Raw genomic sequence first — 22,295 nt, forward strand, 5'->3', positions numbered from 1 at the left:
CCGATAGGGTTGATGCTTGGTTTGGTTGAAATTCACAACTGGGTTTCTGCATCTTTTATCTCTCCCCCTCCTAGGCAGTATTTGCTAGCAATGACAGCTGCATTGCTGCATGGCAGATCATCAGTCTAACTTATAATGTATTCAGGTGTTTTAACAGATAGCTACTTGAAGTCTCAGTTACACGTTAATGATTTTTTTGTGTACCAGTGCTTCATTTATTAGCATTTGTTTATTGTATTGGTTCATGTTTATCTTTCAAAACAGAAAGGACTTGGAAATACCTTTTCTATTCTCAAACTTGAATTACAATTTAATTCTGTATTTACTATGCAATACACACAATCAACACTATCAACAGCTAAAAGTAATTTATTATAGTTTTTGAAGATTTATGACAGTATTCTTTATCATAATAATTGTGATTTGAAAAGAATAGCAACAGAATCAAAATTACAAGATAGGGTGTCATCCCATCTTAGAATGTTTGTTTAGATTGTTTCCAACAAAATGTTGGCATTAGTAAATTAGTTCAGTATGTTAAGTCTACTGAATATAACTCAGCTTTTGTATCCATACAGGAAATACAAGCCATGAGATTCAGGAATATAGAGTGCCAATGTGCAAATGCATAATGTGCTCTCTGTCCAGTGCACTGCCAGGGACTACTGCAGTTCAGTGTAACCAATCAAGATACTGCCCAGGACAGCACAGTCGTTGTCTTGTTTTCTTGGTGCACAGGAGTGATGGACATGATAATGTATGTCAGACACTTCTGTGCTTGGGTCTAGTAAGTACCACTGTGCAGCCTGTTAACACTAAATGTTACTACTGTGTAAGACTGCTGCTTAATCTTACTATACAACAAGCCTTGCCATGGCTTGCTGTATAGTACTGTGCTACCCTACAGAGTAGTGCTGTATGCTGCTGGCATGAGTACCTATGATTCATAACAAAGTTGTTGTTATACATGATGCTAGAGTCATAATCATATTATATTAATGAATGGATCTGGTGCTGTACAAGGGTCCACCAATGGGAAGTCACCAGCATCACAAATGGGTCGAGACAATGTAGTGTGTGGTAGCAGGTCTGCCTGCACTATACAGACTGTGATGCACACATTTTTGCTTTAGCAGCAAGAAGTCCACATTTTTGGGTTGCTGGTGTAGCTAAACTTAGTATGCTGATCCCCCCAGTGAAGTCCATGATTTCTGGAGCAAATAAACATGTTAGAAGATTTTGTAAAGTACAAAATAAAATATTTTGTTTTTTCCAGGGGGAGCAACTGAACATATAGCTGAGTCTACCAGGGAGAAAAGCTAGAAGAACATCTCAACCAGTGATACCACTGCCAAGATAACTGGCAGCACTGAAGGCTATAGAATAAAGACAGACCTCAGGAACTGTTGCCATTTTTATTAGAAGTGAGTACTTTATGTATGATAAGTGAGATAATGTGTGTGTGTGTGTGTGTGTGTGTGTTACTGTGAATATTAATTATGTATTTATTCATTCATTTGATCACAATCAAATATCTTAGGTGCACACAGTCAATTAATTGGCTGTAGTTGGTGGACTCATCTGTATGTGTGAACATGTGTTTTTGTGTCTGTATGTCTGTGGCTGGGTGTATGGATGTGCATGTGAGGAGGTTGTAATGGATTGCCTTGTATACATTTGACAACAATGAGGTAAAAGCATCTATATTACATTATCGTATGATATAAATAGCGAATGCTATTTCATCGTACCGATAATGTCTAAACCACAAAATATCGAACACATGGAACAGCAAATTTTTTCCCAGGGAAAAAATTCCCTGCTCCACAAAAAAAAAAAACCTGAAACACAAAGATAAGTGGGGGGCTTCACCCCCACACCCCCTGATGTGGTGGGCTGTGCCCCCCACACACCCCTACTTAAATATACCAACTCCAAGATCGCACCATAGTGGAGGAAATGGCAAAGTCCTGAAGATGGCTCACCAAATTTTATCCCTGGGAAAAAAATTCGATGTTCCATGTCTTTGCTATTTTGCTATTTCGACAGTATCGGAACGACTAAATAGCTTTTGCTATTTAGTCCATTCGATAAGCTAATATAGACCTGAGGTAAAATATTTTACTAAGGCCATTAATGTGTTCATTCATTTAATCTCAATCAGATATTTCAGCGGTATACTGTCACTAAAGTGGTTGTAATTGGAAGGAACATCTGTGCACATGTGTATGTGTTTGTGTGTGTGTGTGTGTGTGTGTGTGTGTGTGTGTGTGTGCGTGTTTGTGTCCGTGCATGTGTGTGTTTCTGTGTATGTGTTTGCTTGAATTAGAGGATGTGTGTGTGTGTGTGTGTGTGTGTGTGTGTGTGTGTGTGTGTGTGTGTGTGTGTGTGTGTGTGTGTGCATATGCATGTGAGTGTGTTTGTGTGTTGGGTCTGTAGGGGATTGCTGTGGGTTTATTGGGTTATACTATATGTGTCTGACAGCAGCAAGATGAAATTTATTATTGTGGCTATTACTTCTGTATTTATTCATTTAATAATAATTAGATATTAGAAGTATATACATCCACTGAAATATTAGTAAGTGGTGGGCACATATGTGTTTGGGGATATATGTACAGAAGAGGTTATAGTAGGCTACATTGTATGCAGCCCACAGCAACATGCTAAAATACATTATTGTAGCCATTACATCTACCCTTAATAAAGTAGCTGTATTTGGTTATCAAGAAGGCAGTCTGTGGATGAAAATGACTGGCCCTTATTGTCAGTTGACCATAGTTAAACAACCATTGATTTCACTTGATAATGTTAGTATGTTTTTTGAGTTAAGTAAAATGAAATGCATTACTGTGCCCATTAGTATTTATTTTATTTGCTCAGTTGATGTGTATACAGTAAATCAAGTAACCATTTGGACTTGTTACTGAGGCAGTCTGTGAATAAAAGTGACTTGACTACAGCTGTTGTTTGATAATAGTTGAACAGTTATTTACTTGTTGTAATACAGACTCCTTCACATTCTAGTTTACCTCACCCATTTAATTTCTTCTTGCAGCCAATCCCTAGCTATGAGGTCACCAACCATTGCTGATGCTACTTCAGTCTGAATGAATCAAAACAGTCCAAACTTTGTTCCATGAAACTCATTGGCATGTTTCATCTGTTTACAAATGTATGTATTTGATTACTATTTGTCAGCAACAGTCTTATATAGACATTTAGATGTCTTTTTGTTTGCCATTCTGTTTATAACAAATCTGAACCTTTTTAATTTTTTAAGCCAGAAAGACTATGTAAGGCTAATTTACACCAAAAGCATGTTGATTCACCAAATGCTGTTTCAAGAAATGTAAAATACAAAAAATAAAAACACCTGCTAAACCACTTTTACTGAACCTCCAAAGTAGTTTTGCAGAAGAACGCGCCCTTTTGCATCCTCCATGCATGTAAACACCCCCAAATATTTTGAGGCTGCGTAAAAGTAAAGAAAATAAAAAAGTCCACTATTGTCAAAAGTGTTTTTGGCAAAGATGCATATAGTGACTCAACTCTATCCCAAATAATCGTTTTTTTTCCAAACAGTAATATTTGCTGTCATTTTGTATGCTATAGAAGCATATACTTCTTTACTAACTTACTATTATATAAAAAAGTGTAAATCTTATATATAATTTAGTTGAGTATAGAACTTGTTCAGTGGAATTAAACCCCCCTCACAACAGTATAGACTATATATGGTAAAGTATATTATATATGATAAGAACATTATTCACAGCTATTTATTTATTGCCATCTGTTTATCGAGAAAGCCACACAGGGTATGGAACCCATTGCCAGCAGTGACCTGGGGAAAAAAGCTCCAACAGTCATGTAAACAACGTGTGGATTATATAGAATAATACAGGGAATAACATACAGAATTCAAATGGTGTACTATTTGTGCCTTTGACAAAAAGACAAAAATATTTGAATATGAAGTTATAGGGTATAACATTAATTTTAATATGAGACTGCACAGGGAGGAGCTGCATTGGGCTTCATTATATACATATGGCAGTAACAAGAGAGTATGTTTAAGTGCTGAGTAGGTAATAAGTAGGATATGACAGAGTTGGGTAGCAGAGGATGGGGGACTTTTCAAAGGACGGTATGATTGGTGCTGGAGAATGGAGAAGAATGGCAAGGGTACAATGGACAGCATGATGGGAGGGGAGATGTAGGGAGATATCCATTATCACGGGGAGTGGTATTAACTTGGAGAAGAGCAGTTAAGTAGATGGATGAGTGTTCTTGTTCAAATGATAATTTAGGACAAGAACACTCATCCATCAGCCTACTTAACTGAATAAACTACTTTAAACTTCAACAAGGCATATTTATTCCGCACACAGGGAGGGCATCAGAAAAAGTTATCTAGATCTGCTAGCTAAATGAGATTTTATCTGGAGTAATCTGTTATTCTTTTTATTAGCGGAGCTAAGGGTTCTCTCTTGTTGGAGAAATGATGGGGGATATGCATGTTCCCAATATGGCAGATTAGGATACTACAAGTCTACAGAGTTTAATGTCTTGCAGAAAACTCTGCATGCAGAAAATGGAATTGACAGTCTCACATGGCCTGGAGACGTCATTATGACTATTTTGACACTATACTAAATAAAATGCTGAATGAAACTGATCCTATTGAGGATGATTTTTGCCTTAGTCTAAGGATATAGCAAAATGCTTTCATGTCTTGAATCCACTGATATTATGTTAGGAACACCTACTACTGAACGAGGGACTCTTGCCATAGAGAATGTGAAAGAAGGAGGTGAGTATGTTGAGGCCTTTGGAGGAGATGAGACTTGAAAACATGGAGATGCTGAATGAGAGTGACTTAGCAAGAGGAAAGAACTGTGTAGTGTTTTTGTTGAGCAAAGCATCCTATTGTTCACATAAGTGTTCAGAAGACTGAAAATAAACAAAAGACTGAATCCCAAAGGACTGAAAATTCAAAATACTGAATGATGGAACGTGCCCCTTCTCCACTGTTGTGCGATCTTAGAATTGATATATATATATATATATATATATATATATATATATATATATATATATATATAGTTAGCAGGGGATGTGGGGAGCTGTGCTCCCTGCATTACAAATATGTTTAGCATTTTGAATGGTCTATTCAGCACTTCAAAAGTAACAAAAAATGCAAAGACTGAGACCAACCCACGTTCTAGGTCTAAAAATTATTTAATAAAATAGAATATAAAAATATTAAAAGTTGTTGAGCGCTTTCACAACATAAACAGTTGCTTCATCAGACCAATTTAATTTAATTTTAGTGAAACATTTAAATAAGACAGTGTCACCAATCAGAGGAGGCATAACAAAGCACCTATAACCATTGTTACAGCTAGTGAAATTTGAATGGCCACCAGATGGATAGTAAATGTGTAATATGATTGGTTATAGTGTTTTTGTCATGACTCCTATGATTTAGACCTGGAACGTGTGTTGGTCTCACTCTTTGGATTTTCTGTTACTTTACAACTATTGAATGGACCATTTACCTTTGGAGTCATGTTTGTCTAAATTGTTTGTGTTTTACATGATTTTTCTACTTAATTCTTTTTATATAATGATTTACAAAAGCTTGTGGCTGGTTTGATTTTTTAGTTGAATTGGATGACTTCAGAGCCGTAGTTGATTGTATGTATATATATCTTTTGAAGAGTGACTGTACAGCTATGGATATATGCTACTATAATCTAAGATATTGGTTGGCTGACTAAAATACATTTTAGTGACTGAGACCTGTGGCAATGTGCACCCTGGACAAATGAAAGTGGTACTGTCACTGAACAGGTATCAGTAATATCCAGGGAAGTGTGTGTGTGTGTGTGTGTGTGTGTGTGTGTGTGTGTGTGTGTGTAAAATAGTATGGTTAAGTCTCAATTACTATTGGTAAGATTGCACTGGAAGACTCTGGACTCAGACTGAGGTGAAGAAGTGGGTAAAATCCTGATGAGACAGTAATTATAAGCCTGTTCTTTAGCTGTACAGAGTAAAGTGCATCTGGATGAGGTAACTGTTGATCATAAAGTGAGGCAGTAGAGCACATTTACTGTAAGCTCTTAAGAGTAATTATCCCCCTTATACATAACTGGTGGCAGCAATCTGGAATTCAAGGCCCATATCCCCAGTTGCTGGTATATCTGGGGTTAGAGATATGGATTTAAGCTTTGCAACCTGTGTGAATGTAAAAGCCTTAACTGCACAGTTTCCTCAAAGCAGGTGTGATACTGATTTTATCAGTAAGGTCTTGGAATGACTATTTATTAATAGTGCCTGCCAATGGAATTATTTGTATCATAAAGCACTGTTAACACAGTTACTGAAGGAAAGACTATATATATATATATATATATATATATATATATATATATATATATATATATATTACTGCAAATTTAAAAATCTATTTTAAAGTTAAACAAGTCAGTTTATGTTTTGATAAACCATTATCACAAATTTTTATCAAAACAGCATTCCAGTATTCTATACACTCCTGGAAAGGTCACCCTTCAGTGCCTAACAGTGGTGTTCCCTTAAACTGGCTAAATCTGTAATTTTATAAACAGATATAATTATTTTAAGCTCACTTTATCATAAGTTTTGTTATTTTTATGATCATTTCATGTCAGTACTTGAACAACTGATATTAAATATATGAAAATGGGGGTACTATAAATTAACACTTCTTGTTTAATCATCTTATGAGCACTCAACCCCAAAACATTTAAAACCTTGCGACAAAGCTATACTCCCAGGGAAGGCTACCTGTATCATTGACAATGTGAGGGTAAGACCCTATAACTACAAAATATGTAAATACCAACTTCAAGACTGCATAACCTGAAAGAGGAACAAGAAATTGAGGAAATGTATGAAATTGAGGAAATGTAATTCTACCCATCTTTCCCTTCTTCAAGTCTAGCTTCTTTGGAATTTGTAGTCTTTTAGGTCTGATATTCTAAGTGTCAAAAACCTATTCAGCAACAAACAATACAGTTCCTAAGAAAATCCTGATTTATTTGTATCAAAAAAGAAAACTCTTTTTGAATTTTGCAGTTAATGAAGTACTTAATAATGCTGTACTTTTTTGCCTAGTAATATTAAGCCACAAAGATGTTTGTTTCATGTCTTATGTAAGACGTGCTTTCATATTGGTTTACTAGACTTTTGTAGCTGTACATATATTTGCCTAAAGCATTTTCCTGTTGAAAAATGAACATGTTTTTATTAAATGCAAGAATAACAATGTTACTGCTATCAAAGAAAGACAGACGTACACAGAATAGATGCAATAACTATTTCATAAACGGGTCACACAATCTATATGAATGTCACATAGCATTTGCTTTAGGCAGTTACATATATGGGCTGAATCTGAAGAAATACCACACTGTTATACATGACTGACAAGATATACAGCTGACAGTATACTGTAGGCATGCTCATTTAGGATATGGTATAGTACCTGATCGCCTCTGTAACCAGGTTCACCTATGGGTCCTCCTGGACCTTTATCTCCATTTATGCCCTATAATAAAATAGATAATTGGTTTAAGACTTTGCAGACAGATTTTTTTTTTTATAGCATAACACTAAGGCAGTTGATTACATAATTTTCCCCCACACTTCCTCTGTTTATTATTGGATGGGGTAATAACAAAAATAAAATCTCGGCACAGTCCATTTTCAACTTTATATGCATTATAGCACAACAGCAGTACTAAAACATAAATCTCACTGGTGACTTATGACTGTGTTAAAAAAGTTAATGCATCAGAGTGACAGTACTTTTTATGAACTTGAGAGGAGAATGCTGGAAGGAAACAAAAACTATTATCCCAAATGCTACACTTCCAGCCCCAGCTCTAAACATCAAAACTGACTTAAACTGCTAAACAAATATAAACACATAACATGCAAAAATATAATCATTGTGATTAAAACTGAATTAAATCAAAGTACATTTAGGATATTACTGTGTATTACTCTTCTGACTGTTCATGGCTTAAGAAAAATATTTCTAATAGGAAGGGAGGTAAGCATCAATTTTGTTTTATATCTAGATAGGATAGAATGAAATATTGCCATAGAATGAGTTAAGAACAACTGTCTTGGGCAATCCTTTCCAGAAAAGAAAAGGAGATGAAGACAATAAGAACACAGGAAGAAAGGGGTTGTTTGAACAAATTATGTGTCTGGGTTTACAAGGGTGGAGGAGAATAGCCTGGCCCTGTGGCATAGAGTTATAAATCTAAAGTCAGTCCAGACCCACACATATGGCAAGTGCAAAGGCTCTAAAGTCCAAAGTCAAATTCAAAAAAGCAGATCCAGCACAAAGTGTGGTATAACAATTTAATGTACCAAAATATACAGTACCATAGGGTGAAGGAAAAAAAGCCCCAACACCCAAACCATAATAGCCTTCTTCAGTGAAAAAAAAAAACAAACATCATACAAATAATGGGACAAAAAACCCTTTATATACACATGCATGAATTCGAAACAACTTCCTATTGGTTAATTAAAGATGCTCATTTAGACCAGGAGGAAAATGCCCACCCCAGTTTGATAATCCATTTTCTTTCTTTAAGATTTGAAATAGTATGCCTACCAGATTTGTCCCTACAATTCCCCAATATGCAATCAATTATAGTAAATCTAAATGAAGCAGTATTATGTTTGCAAGTATGTTTAAAAAGAGCATTGGACTGTCTTTTATTCTTTATATCACTCACATGTTCCCCGATTCTAAGTCTAAGAGGTCTTGAAGTTTGGCCCACGTAAAATGCGGAGCATGGACAAGTGGCCAAATATATTACCCAACTTGTGCAGCAATTTGCCCAAAAAGAGATATCAAAGACTGTGGATGTATTTTTACTTGTAAAATCTTTAGTTTTATTCACCCTGTGACAATGGGAGCAATGTCCACAAGGGACACTTTCCACCAATGTATCCCCCGTGAGTGTCCGTTGGATGGGAGAAATCCCCCTATAGTCAAACCTTTTGTAATGACTAAATAAAGAACCCAATGTATGGCCCCTGCAGAAGGAGAAAGAACATCTATCCCCCAAATGTTCAGACACTCTATCATCTGCCATCAGGATGTTCCACTTTCTATTAATAATGTGCATAAATTATTTGGTGTTCCTGCCAAAAGCAGTAACAAATCTCAGCCTAGACTGAATATCTGGTGACTGTACTTTGTATTCCAATAATTTAGCCCTTTCCTGTCTTGAGGCAAATTGGCAAGCCCTACTAATATCCCCTGGTTTGTAACCCCTACCCTGGAACCAATGGATCATGTCCTTTTTATATTGGTCATACATTGAAGAGTTGGAGCAAATCCTTCTGACCCTTAAAAACTGAGATTTTGGGATGTTCCAGAAGCTATGTTGTGGATGGAAGATGGTGGCATGCAAGAGAGAATTATATTGGGGAAATTTCCTATATACCTGGGTATCCAAGGTATTATCCAGATTTCTACTAACAAGAACATCCAGAAAGGTAACTTCAGTCACACTGAACGTAACCTTAAATTCAATGCCCCATTTATTCTCATTAAGATAATCCACAAACTCTTGCAAGAAAATGTTATCAGACTTCCACACCAACCAACAATCATCGAGGTATCGCCTCCAAATATCAATCTCATTGATATACAAATTGTGACATGCATCATAAATCAACTCCTCTTCCATGTATGCCATGAACAGATCGGCATAAATGGGTGCAAAAGAGGCCCCCCATGGCTGTTCCCTGTACTTGCCAAAAGCATTGATCTTGAAAATAAAACACATTTTTTGTTAAAACGTGTTCAGCCAGGCAAACTAGAAAGGTGTAAAACCCGGTTTGTACAGTTCAGATTTATCCAGCCAGTGTTGTAATGCTAACAACCCTGCCCAATGTGGAATATTGGCATACAAAGAGGTGACATCCAGGGTACATAGAAGCCAATCCTGTTCCAGCTGCATTTCTGAAATAATACTGGGTAGTATCCCGAATGCGAGCTCGTACATAAACCAACAGGGGTTTCAAATATTGTGTCAGAAATTCGGAGAGGGGTTCAGTAAGGGAGCCCCTATCTGCCACTATAGGTCTCCCCGGTGGATTTTTGGGATCCTTATGGATCTTGGATAAAGGCCGCCGTGGTGCAGTGGTAGCGTTGTTGCCTCACAGCAAGAGGTTCTCTGCTTGATTCTCGGCTGGAGCGCCTTCTATCTGGAGTCTGCATGTCCTCCCCGCTGTCAAGTGGCATTCGAAAGACATGCGTAGAATGGGCGTGCCTTTGTTGAAGGTTGGGCATTGAGCTGGCACCTTGCCACCCTTAAAAAATTCTACTTTCAATCATTAGCGGACCCGAAGTTCCGCTGTGGCGACCCCTAACTGGGAAAAGCCTAAAGAAGAACAACAAAACATGGATCTTGGGTAAAAGATAGAGATCCTGTGGTTTGGAGTCAGGTACCTTAAGATGGAAGATGTCTATGCTAGTGATGATGCCTTCCTCCTTGGCTTCAACTAGAAAGGTATCAATTTCCATTTTAAACCTCCCAGTAGGATCCAATGGCATAGCCATATAACATCTACCATCCTCTAACTGTTTCAATGCCTCCCCACAATAAGAAACCCAGTCCTGTATCACAGAACCCATACTGTGAAAGTAGCGGATTCCAATCCGACATCAGACCAGTGACAAGTGGAGTACCACGGGGTTCAGTCCTGGGTCCCCTCCTGTTTGGTATCTACTTCTCTGAAGTGCAGGCCAACACAGAAGGTCTTTGGCTAACAAAGTTTCCAGATGACTGCAAGCTAGGAGCCATAATTGAAACTCCTAATGATGTGGACAAACTACAAAAGGGCCTCACTGAGACAGATACCTGGTGTCAAAGCCATGGCCTGAAGCTCAATGCCAAAAAGTGTATTGTCATCCCCTTTGGTAAAAACTCTGTACCCATGAACTACTACATAGCTGGTAGTCTACTTAATGCCGAAAATGTGATGAGACCTTGGGACACAGGTGGACAGTAGTCTCTCCTTTGATAATCACATCGCCACAGTGGTGAGGAAATCCTTCTACATGGCTCATCTCATCACAAAAGGATTCTCATCCAGAAAAAAAGAGGTCATTGTTCCCCTCTACTTATCGCTCATTAGGCCCATTATAGAGTACAATGCCCCTTTTGGTATGTACCTCACAAGACATCTACAAAAACTGGAAAGACCACAGAAATACCTCACAAAGAGGATTACTGGCCTCAAACAGATGCCCTATGCAGACCGTCTCAAAAAACTACAGCTTTACGCCATCACATATCGCCTACTCAGGGGCAATCTCTGCCTAACATATAAAGCTATGTCAAACCCAGAACTGTTGGACATGCCCCACTTAAAGAAATCCCAATCCCTCCGAGCTACACGCTCTAAGGACCTTAACCTTGTCACCACAATAAACAGAACATGCTGGAGGGATAGATTTCTGTCCAAGAGACTTCCCATACCCTGGAACAGACTACCTATCTATGTCAAACAGAGCTCCTCATTAGCACTCTTCAAGAAAAATATTGATGATTGGATGGGAACTGGGAAATTCACCCCAGGGATCACTTCTGTGGCTCTGCTCGACAGGGGCACAGGAAAATAATTTTCTTGGGTGGCGAAAGCCAGGGTATCTTTTTGGCTAGGTTTGTATAGGGCCTAGGGCCAATAGCCTAGTACCTACCTATGAACCTATGAACCTATTTAATAAGAACACGGTAGACAGAATAACATTTCATATTATCTATGAGATTTGACAAGCAAAGCAGGATTCCAGACTACAATGGAGGTGATTAAAAACCTCTGACACTGATAATTTGAGTATTCCAGAGACTGCCTGACTAGACTGTAATGTTATCTATCATACACCTTAGCTTCAAGACATCTTAATGAGGCTCTCAATACATGATAAGACATAGATGAATATATATATATATATATATATATATATATATATATATATATATATATATATATATACATATCACATTCCAAGGCACAACAGGAATGCCACTGCAGCATGCAGGAGATCTGAAATACTGCAGGATTGCCAGTGATAGCAGGCCTTCTAACAATGGGTCATAGCTGTGTATCTAAATGTTGGAGATTAAAAAGACTTAATTTAGAATCATCAAAGGGATTGTTGAAGTGCCTGCATTAACTATCAAGACTTAAGACATAATGATATAATTCTGCTGATATATTTATGGAAAAAAATCATCAGATGATATTTTTATTATGCTAGATCACCTACAACTTATTTTTCCTGTATGTGACTGTATGTATGCATGTATAACTAGATGCATGGTTTGAATAATGTATATATGATAATTTACTATGAACCAAATACACAAACTAGGGCTAGAAACTTAATGAAAAGATACATCATGACCAGGCATGCCATAACTGGGCACATTGTGAAAAATATTTAAAAATGCATAGACCCACAAAAGCAATGGCAGGATGTGGACTGCAAGACAGTAGTTATATCCCCAAAGCAAGAAGGATGGATGATATACCTATGTGTAGAACCTAACAAATCCCTACAGCCAGGGCTAACTGCACCAATCTACAGGCCTTAGAGTGACTGAGAAATTATATAATATCATAAGAGCTAGATATTCAGAGTCCTGGAATGTGGCTTTGTCTGCACAAATAGTGATTCTGGTGTCTTAACAACTTTATGTATTAATCTGTAACTACAGTCTGATCCTCACAAAGCCAGCCAGATGTCCACAGCAACGTGCTACAAAACAATCTAGCACCCATACTGCATACTACAATTAGAACTTCCTTATTTTTAAAGATTTTAATAGTTCAGTGAGAAAGTCAATAAGCAGGCAAATCTGAACAAGCCTCTGTGATTTGGGCTACTTCTGTTCTTCAAAGTCATAAATACTTCAGCTGCAACTAAACCATTAACACTGGAAGAAACAGTAAATTAATCTATGGTAAAATGTGCTGCTACCTCACATATCAGTTTTGAAAAGAACCAATGAAAAATTCCTGGCTCATATGCTCAAAGATGAAAACAAAACTATGTTGTGATAAAAATGCAAATATGCATCTCTGACACTAAGATGTGTTCTGAAACAATAAAATTTGACCAAGCCAGTGTTTCCTGTCAAAACAACCTGTGCAATATCCTAAAGCACTGTATCTCAAACCACAGTTTTCATGTCCACACACACTAAAGTTTTTTTTAAGCTCAAAACACAGGTAGACCATACACTGTTACTTTATTTCCAACATAAACAAAAACTTAAATGGGCATTCAGAAATATGCCAACCTGCATCATTCATATGAACCATTCATTCTTTAACTGACAGACTGAAACATGATTAACTATCTTTATATAACCACCCATTGCTAATTATTCCCTATAAAATATTAAAATATAGAATAAAAAATGATTCTACTTGCAATTAATCAAAGTGAACAGATGGGCTAACAAGGCGCAGGAAGTTTGATGCAGAGACGTCATTCATTAGGAGACTTTTATAGCAAGAAGTGTGCCATATTATCTAAATACAAATACTCACTTGTTTAAGAAAGATTTAAGGCTAAAACTCACGTTTATGTCTCATTGCTTTTAGTGTTCAAATGATCCAAAAACTTTCATACTTCTTTAAAAAGTTAAAACTGTTACCCCCAAAGTGGTGTAATGTCACAAATTCAAGTTTTGTGTATCACATGGATACAATGCTGACCACAGGCAGCTCATTGGCATGAATGGAAACGGGGACCATTACTTATGTATCTAATGTTTCTTATTTTTTCCCAGAGCCTGTACTTCAATGTTGCAATTGTGTCCTTCATATAAAGTTTTGGGCAGCCAAATCCATATCACAAACAACAAAAGGCATGTGTCATGTAAAGCTCTGTTTAATCAATAACTTATCAGTTATGAGATATATATATATTCCTTCCCTAATCTTAAAAAAATGTATAGATATTATGAATATCTATAGTTGCATTTTGGTTTAGAAAACCAAAAGCAGGCTGTGCAGGGATATTAACCTTCTGCTTACTTAATCTGTTGGAAATGGATAGATCTATCAGACGTAATCTTTTTCAAAGTGCCCACAGAATTCACAGCATTGGCAACATCTGAGAGAGTGCACACTATATGGCCACAGCGCACGATATTATCTAATCTTGCTACAAGTCAGGAATAAATCCACACTGAAAATTTATTTTATCCACTTTTTTCTACTGAAGGTTGCCTTCTGTACAAACCACTTTGACTGTATATCCTTTAGAAAGATACCATCTTCCCATTAGTTTTGTCTGAGGTCACTGTTGTTTAGCATCAAAGAATATGCACTAACTTCTTGCTGAGTTTGAGTTACTTTAACATCCAAAGATTTTAATTCTCTTGTGTATGCAATATAGTCAAAGTCAAAGTAAACTTTACTGATCCCACAACAAATGCAACAGAATGAAATTACATTACTCCAGGCTCTATGTGCAAACATCTGATATATACTACAATTCACACATACTACATTTAGACATTCCTATTACATAATATTTATTGTTTTACATACCAACAGACATTTACTAAGCTAAAGGGACACGGTATTTATTGCACAGAATTCCACAGCTACTTCTTATTGCACAGGATTCTATTGGCACTAGTCTAACGAATCAAGATATTTATTGCACAAAAAATCCACAGTTGTTGCTTATTGCACAGGATTCTGTTGGCACTAGTCTAAGGAAATGCGATATTTATTGCACAAAAATTTCACAGCTGTTACTTATTGCACAGGATGCTGTTTTAGCATCAGTGGATATTACATAGAAATAAGATTATATTCTGTTAGATTAATTGCATGGTGTATTTAAGACTGTTTAAAGTTTTGCGTGCAAATATGCTTCTCACTCGTCATATTACCTACTGTCCCTTATGTCAAGCGAGATGTAAGTTGCTGTATTATGCATAATATTAACAGAAAACTGTTTGGAAAACTATACTCTTCAGCATTACTTTGTCTGTAGATGTTGCTAATCTTTAGTGCAGACATGAGCAGCAGAAAACCCTGCATGAAGAGATACTGCTGATCACGGCTGAGTTATAAAAGGAAACATAGCACTTAAAATGGGGAAAAAAGAAAGGCAAAATGCAGGGAGAAATAGTGGAGGAGGTATGGAAGGAGAAGGGGTAAGATATGGCCAGAGTGTGAGGTTGCTGGTTAGTAGTGTGGCTAAGAGGAGGGTGCTGGTTGTGCATTATGCTTGAAAAGAGAGAGGTTACAGATGTAGGAATGAGGCTAGGCCAGATAGTGCAGGGCTGAAAATGGAAGTGGGACATGATCAGGAAACTGGGATAAAGGATGGAGAAAAGAAAGGAGGTAGCAAGTGAAGGGTGTGGGTTAAAAAGAGATACAAACAGAGATAAAGAAATAAAAATATAAGATGGGAACAGCAAAGAGGCCAGGGCATGACACATGCAGAGAAATGGAAGACAGATGTTTTGTAGGGGAAACAGTGAGCAGATGATTAGAAAAGAAGATGGAGAAGGGGAGAAGAATAGTCATTTATTCAACCTAAGGGTTGTTAGGTGTGTGAATGCCAAAAGATGGAGAAAAGAACATTGAAGAGGAGGAAACCCTAAAAGGAAGTAGAATGTAGAGGACATAGCTGAAGCAACAGGTAAGAAAGGCCGAATACATAGACAGCAGATCAGGTATAGAAAACAAGACAAAGCAATACCAAGAGGCGAGGTAAGGATGACGAGGAAGCTAAGTATTGGGGGAAGGAGCGGAAGCCAATAGCAGAAGTATTAGTGAGAGTGGAGGAACAGAATTAGCTTAAGCCAGGGGAAGAAAGGTAGGGTATCACCTGAAGAGTAAGGTGAGGCAGCAAAAGAAAGGAATGAGTCACAGAAGAAATGGCCTGTGAGCTGACTTTAACCAGAAAAGGTAAAGCAGTAACAGGAGTAAATTCAAAAGGCAGGTCATGCTCACGCATAATGACCCATGTGGGCACAAATACTCCATCAGAGTGGATGTCAGAAGGCAGTACATGTAGGTTTAAATAACTTTTTAATTATGTTGAATTGATCAGAATACATGAATTAGTCAGTACAATTGTTGGCTCAAGGAGTGGAGAAGAAAAAGAGATATTATTAAAAGAAGACCGTGAGTGAATGAGGGAGGATAAAGACCTGTACTGCATGGATAGGCTTGCATCTCAGCCCTTAAAGATGACAGTGGTGTTAAAAGATGGGTCAAAAACTTCTATCAAAACAGAGGTATCTATAGACTGAGATAAAAGGAGAATAGAAAAATGGGGTAGATGGGGACATTCCAGACAGAAATGGAGGTAAAAAACAAAGGAAAATAGTAAAGATGATGGTAAGAAGGTGAGAGAAGAAACCACAGTGACAACAGAACCTAAGCAGAGCAGAGACAGTTTGGTGAAGGGTGATGATAAATATGACAGCAGTTTAGGAAGAATGTGATTGTGAAGCTGCAGGCAATGACAACCAAATGCCAGACAGATTTACTGAGAGCTAATGGTAGCTAAACTAACAGCAAGAGAGGGAGAGAGAGAGAGAGACAGAGAGAGAGAGAGAGAGAGAGAGAGAGAGAGAGAGAGAGAGAGAGAGAGACCAGGCTTAAGAACCTACTGAAATGATAAGAATTGGAAAAGGGAGGAATGGCAGCTGTGTGTGTGTGTAAAAGAAAGGCTAGAATAGATTGTAACAGAATATAAGGAAAATAATCCAATGCAAATAGAGGACAGTGATATCAGCTAGTCAGTAGTGGTGGAAGGAAATAAAAGGGAGAATTTGCCATATGTACGCACTCACCTGCAATCAGAGACATAGAGGGTTGAGCTGGGAAATGAAAGTGTAACTAGTAAAGAAGCAACGGGTGGCAATGATAATGGGAGACTTCTGTCTACCACAAACATCAGTGTTAGGTAGAAAAATGACCAGTAAGATTTCTGTCAGAGGAAGAAGGAACTAAGATGAGGAACATTCTGATCTTGGTAATATGCACTGCAGAGGAAGAATACAATATAAAATAGATGGCCCCAATGGCAAACAGTGATAATACTTCAATGTGACTCACAATCAAGAACGTTATGAAGAACATAGCTACAAGTATGCACGTATTGGGCCTACAGAGAAACACATTATGAACTGATATCAGAGACAGTAAGAACAGGAGTGGGAGAGAAGAACTAAATTAGTGGACTAATTGAATTACGATGAACAATTAAGGCGGTGGTCATTTCAACAGAAAAGTAAAAGGGTTAGACAAAGCAGGACAAAAAACAATCAATAGGACTAAAGGTAGACGAAAGCAAAGCGTCTATAGTATATGGAGATCTAAAAGGGACCATTTCATATCAACTTACAGAGAAACAAAAGAAAAGCAACTAAATGAGTTAGAAACATCAAGCTAGAAATAGAAATGGAATAAAATGAGAAAAAAACGAAGCTGAAGGAAAAGAGTTCAGAAGAATCAAGTAAAATTAAAGCAGAGCTAAGGGAGAAAGCAACAATAGAAACAGGACGAGAATGGAACAATAGAAACAGGACGAGAATGGAACAATAGAAACAGGATAGCATTCTGATCTTTTTTCTTTAGTATTTATCAAGGATAATGGGGTTAGGATTCCAGTTTGGAGAGGTAGTCATGGTGACAAAAGCATGGATCTGGGAAAAAGACAGTTGTTTGGGAGAGAATAAGGTGCAGGATAACAAGGATCGGGAACTAAATGGCATATCATCCAGGATAATCCAAGGAGTAACCAGATCTTACATCGGAACTACAGGCTAGTCAGAAGTACATCAGTCACAGGAAGGATCATGGAAAATGTCTTGAAAGTAAGGCTGAGAAACGTTTGGAAGAAAACAACCTGAAGAGAAGACATTGTCATGCATTCATACCCAAAAGATCTTGTTAGTGTAATCGAAGGTGAACAGAGACAAGTACTTTGATATAGTATAGATGGACTTCACTTTGGCCTTTGTCTCCTTTTCATACTAGGGACTGACTACAATGCACACAGGAGGTAGTTGTAGAAACTAAGACTGCTGAAACCAGGAGATAAAATATACAAATGAGGGAAGAAATGGTTATAGTAGGGTTCTTGCACTAGTGGTGAGAGGTGAAATGTTGGAAAAAAAGGGTGGCAATCAGCAGTATAGTGTAAGGGTATGTTCCTGACCTCTTCAATATTTGTGTTTCGTGTATAATGATAGGAAAAAAGCAATATCACCCTCTTTGTGGCCAGCACCAAAATGAAAGATAAGCAGTGGAATTTAATGGGAGGAGCATGAAAGATTTTGGGAGGCAGGATTGTATTGTCATCTACAGAATAACTCAGTTTTAACCTGTGTAAGGGTAGATTGCTGTAACTTGAGAAACACATCCATAGGTACTACAGTAAAATGCAAAGATGCAAAGTTAAGGCACCAGTCAATATAACAGAAAAAGGACTTAGAAGTAACAAGTACAAAAATGAAGAGCCATTAGTAGTATGAAAAGGGCAGGAAAAACAATGTACTGGGCTGCATTAAATGAGGAAGTACTGCTTCCTCTGTACCAGTCTGTAATAAGAACCTATGCAGAGTACATTGTCTAGTCTTGGAGGCCGTTCTAGAAGAGGGATACATACAGGATCGAAAGAAGGAAGTGATCAGGGTATTCTAAGATGCAACATATTGAAAAGAAATCAACAGTTTGGAACAGTGCTCTCTGGAAAACAGGAAACAATGAGATTATATGGTCTGCGCTTCTAGTGTAAGGTAAATATAAAGTGACAAACGTGAGAAGGATGGAAAAGGCAAAAAAGAAAAGGTATGACTTCCAACTGAATAGGACCCAAATCAGAGTGGAAAAGAGACTGTACTTCTTCAAAGAGCGGGTATTGGGCAGGCTGAATGACATATCATGTTGGGAAGTAGGCAAGTCCTGGACAGGACATCTAGCTATGATAGGGCACATGTTCATATGCAAACAAATACACAAGCACAAAAACTCACATGTGAGCAGATAAACACCCATAGACACATGCATGTGCACACACATGCAAATTCGCACACATGTACACACATGTATATGTATGTGCATGCACACTACCACACACACACACACTCACACACACCCACCCACACATACCCATACACACCCACATACACACACACACACCCACACACACCCATACACACCCACACACACACACACACACACACACACACACACACACACACACACACACACACACACACACACACACACACACCTATGCACATTTCAGTGAATAGCAGTGCACTTGCACTTTGGGATAGAAAAGGAAACAAAACCCCCTCTTGGATATAGGAAGGGATTTGCTTGCTGTGATGTCACAAAATAAAAGATACATTTCAGTGTAAGGTATGCCTATACAGTGAAAATCTGCTTTAGCCAGCTGAAACTGGCAAACCCAGTTTAACAAACTGTCATCATCCCTAGTCTTCCTCTGTACAGACACTCTTTCATTTCTTACCTGATTAGCTAGCAAGCATTTTCTCCTCAGTAGCATGAAAGTATCGCTGATTCCCTGTAAGAATTATCCCATATACAAATATCCCGTGTCTAAGCTGTACGGATAGAATTATCCCATATACAAATATCCCATGTCTAAGCTGTATGGATAGAATTATCCCATAGACAAATATCCCATGTCTAAGCTGTACGGATAGAATTATCCCATAGACAAATATCCCATGTCTAAGCTGTACGGATAGAATTATCCCATAGACAAATATCCCATGTCTAAGCTGTACGGATAGAATTATCCCATAGACAAATATCCCATGTCTAAGCTGTACGGATAGAATTATCCCATAGACAAATATCCCATGTCTAAGCTGTACGGATAGAATTATCCCATAGACAAATATCCCATGTCAAACTGTATGGATAGAATTATCTCATATACAAATATCCCATGTCTAAGCTGTACGGATAGAATTATCCCATAGAAAAACTTCCTGTGTCTAAGCTATAAGGATAGAATTATTCCATACACAAACTTCCTATGTCTAAGCCACAAGGACAGAATTATCCAGTACAAAAACTTCCTATGTCTAAGGATAGAATTATTTCATACATGAAATTCCTATGTCGAAGCTGGAAGGATAGAATTATCCCATACACAAACTTCCTATGACTAAACCGTGAGGATAAAATTAACCCATACACAAACTTACTTTGTTGGATATGTAAGGATAGAATTATCCCATACAAGAACTTCCTATGTCTAAGCTGTAAGGATAGAATTATCCCATATGTCTGAGCTGTAAGGATAGAATTATCCCATACACAAACTTCCTATGTCTAAGCCGCAAGGATAGAATTATCCAATACGAAAACTTCCTATGTCTAAGTTGTAAGGATAGAATTATCCCATACATAAACCTCCTATGTCTAAGCTGTAAGGATATAATTATCCCATGCACAAACTTCCTACATCGAAGATGTAAGGATAGAATTATCCCATACACAAATTTCCTTTGTCTAAGCAGTAAGGTAGAATTACCCCATACACGAATTTCCTATGTCTAAGCAGTAAGGATAGAATTATTCCATACACAAACTTTCTATGTCTAAGATGTAAAGACAGAATTATCCCATACACAAACTTCCTACATCAAAGCCGTAAGGATAGAATTATCCCATACACAAACTTCCTACGTAAAAGCCGTAAGGATAGAATTATCTCATACACAAACTTCCTATGTCTAAGTTGTAAGAATAAAATTATCCCATAAACAAATGTCCTGTGTCTAAGCTGGAAGGACAGAATTATCCCATCCACAAACTTCCTAAATCGAAGCCATAAGGATAATATTATCTCATACACAAATTTTCTATGTCTAAGCTTTAAGGATAAAATTATCCCATACACAAACTTCCTATGGTAAAGCTGTAAGGATAGAATTACCCCATACACAAACTTCCTTCTCAAGTCTACATGGCAAGGACAGGATTATAATATTAGAAAGCTGCTCCATGCTCTGCTTGTTTTTGTTAAAACATCTGTAAGTCACTTTCTAATAAGGAATTACCCTTGACCTGCTACTGACCTTACATTGGTCTTTGACACAGTTCTCCATGCTGGTATCATACAGAAACTAAATTGGTTAAAATCTACCCATATATGATTAAATGGATAGAAAGCTGTCTGAAAGACACAGTCAAAGTTACTGGTGTCTCATTAAAATGTATGAAAAATGGCCAGCATTGTCCCTCGGGGCTCAGTGTTGGGACTTCTCCTTTTTGGCTTTAACTTTTCAAATCCCAACCAAGACCTCTGGCAAACAAAGTTTGCAAATGCTTACAAATTGAGGGTTATTGTTAAGTCATCCTCTAATACCTAAACCCTCCAGGAGGAAGTCTTCCTGGTAACCTCTTGGTGTACTAAAAAGGGGCTCAAACTAAATCCTACAAAGTATAGCACTGACATTTTTGGCAGACAACCCCTCCCCTCAAGATACAATAAAGACATCACGTCATCACAAAACAAAAATGTAAGAAGACAACTACAAACTTGGGTTGATAGTTACTGTTCTTTTGAACATCATGTGACTATGTTTGTCAGAAAATACTTTATTTAGCAAAGCTAGTTGCAAACAGAATGTCTTAAAGATATAATGGGAATTCACTCCCTTATACCCAGCATTGATCAGACCAGTTATTGAATACAATTGCCACCCTTGGGATGTACAATTGCCCCTCTTGGGATGTAGCTCACTAAACATATCAAACAGTCAGAAAGACCCTAAGCATCCTGACCAAAACGATCACAGACCTAAAGCGCTCAGTGTCTTGTAGGCTTTTGAAGGGAGATCTTTGTTTCACTTACCAGGCCATGACAGACCCAGTTGTTTTGGACATCATAAGTCTCTGCAAGTCCAGTGGCTCCACCAGTACTATAACCAAAGATCACACTCTCCACTAGCAGTTACATATAATATAATGGAGGGACAGGTTTATAACTCACTGCCTCCCAAACCTATGGAATAAACTTCCCCTGCATGCTAAGCAGTGCAACTCAGTATTTTCCCATAAAATAATGTAGGCAACTGGATGGGTATTCACAAATTTGCTCTGACTATTGTGGCCTTATTGGAGAAGGAAGGTGTCACATGAGTGCACATATTGGAAAGACAGAAATAGTCATAGGA

General features: G+C 37.6%; 1 protein-coding gene across 1 annotated transcript in view; it reads right to left on the reverse strand.

Annotated features, from left to right (window-relative positions):
* The window catches only part of LOC122798074 (collagen alpha-6(VI) chain-like), a 1,097,601-nt gene that overhangs the window by 443,299 nt on the left and 632,007 nt on the right, over positions 1–22,295 (reverse strand). The window contains exon 25 of the mRNA XM_044066731.1: positions 7,535–7,597. Within this exon, the coding sequence (XP_043922666.1) occupies positions 7,535–7,597 (63 nt within the window). The remainder of the gene's footprint in view (positions 1–7,534; positions 7,598–22,295) is intronic.

The sequence above is a fragment of the Protopterus annectens genome, chromosome 3.part1 (assembly GCF_019279795.1).
Source record: "Protopterus annectens isolate FY-2018-M chromosome 3.part1, PAN1.0, whole genome shotgun sequence".
Taxonomy (NCBI): Eukaryota; Metazoa; Chordata; order Ceratodontiformes; family Protopteridae; genus Protopterus; species Protopterus annectens.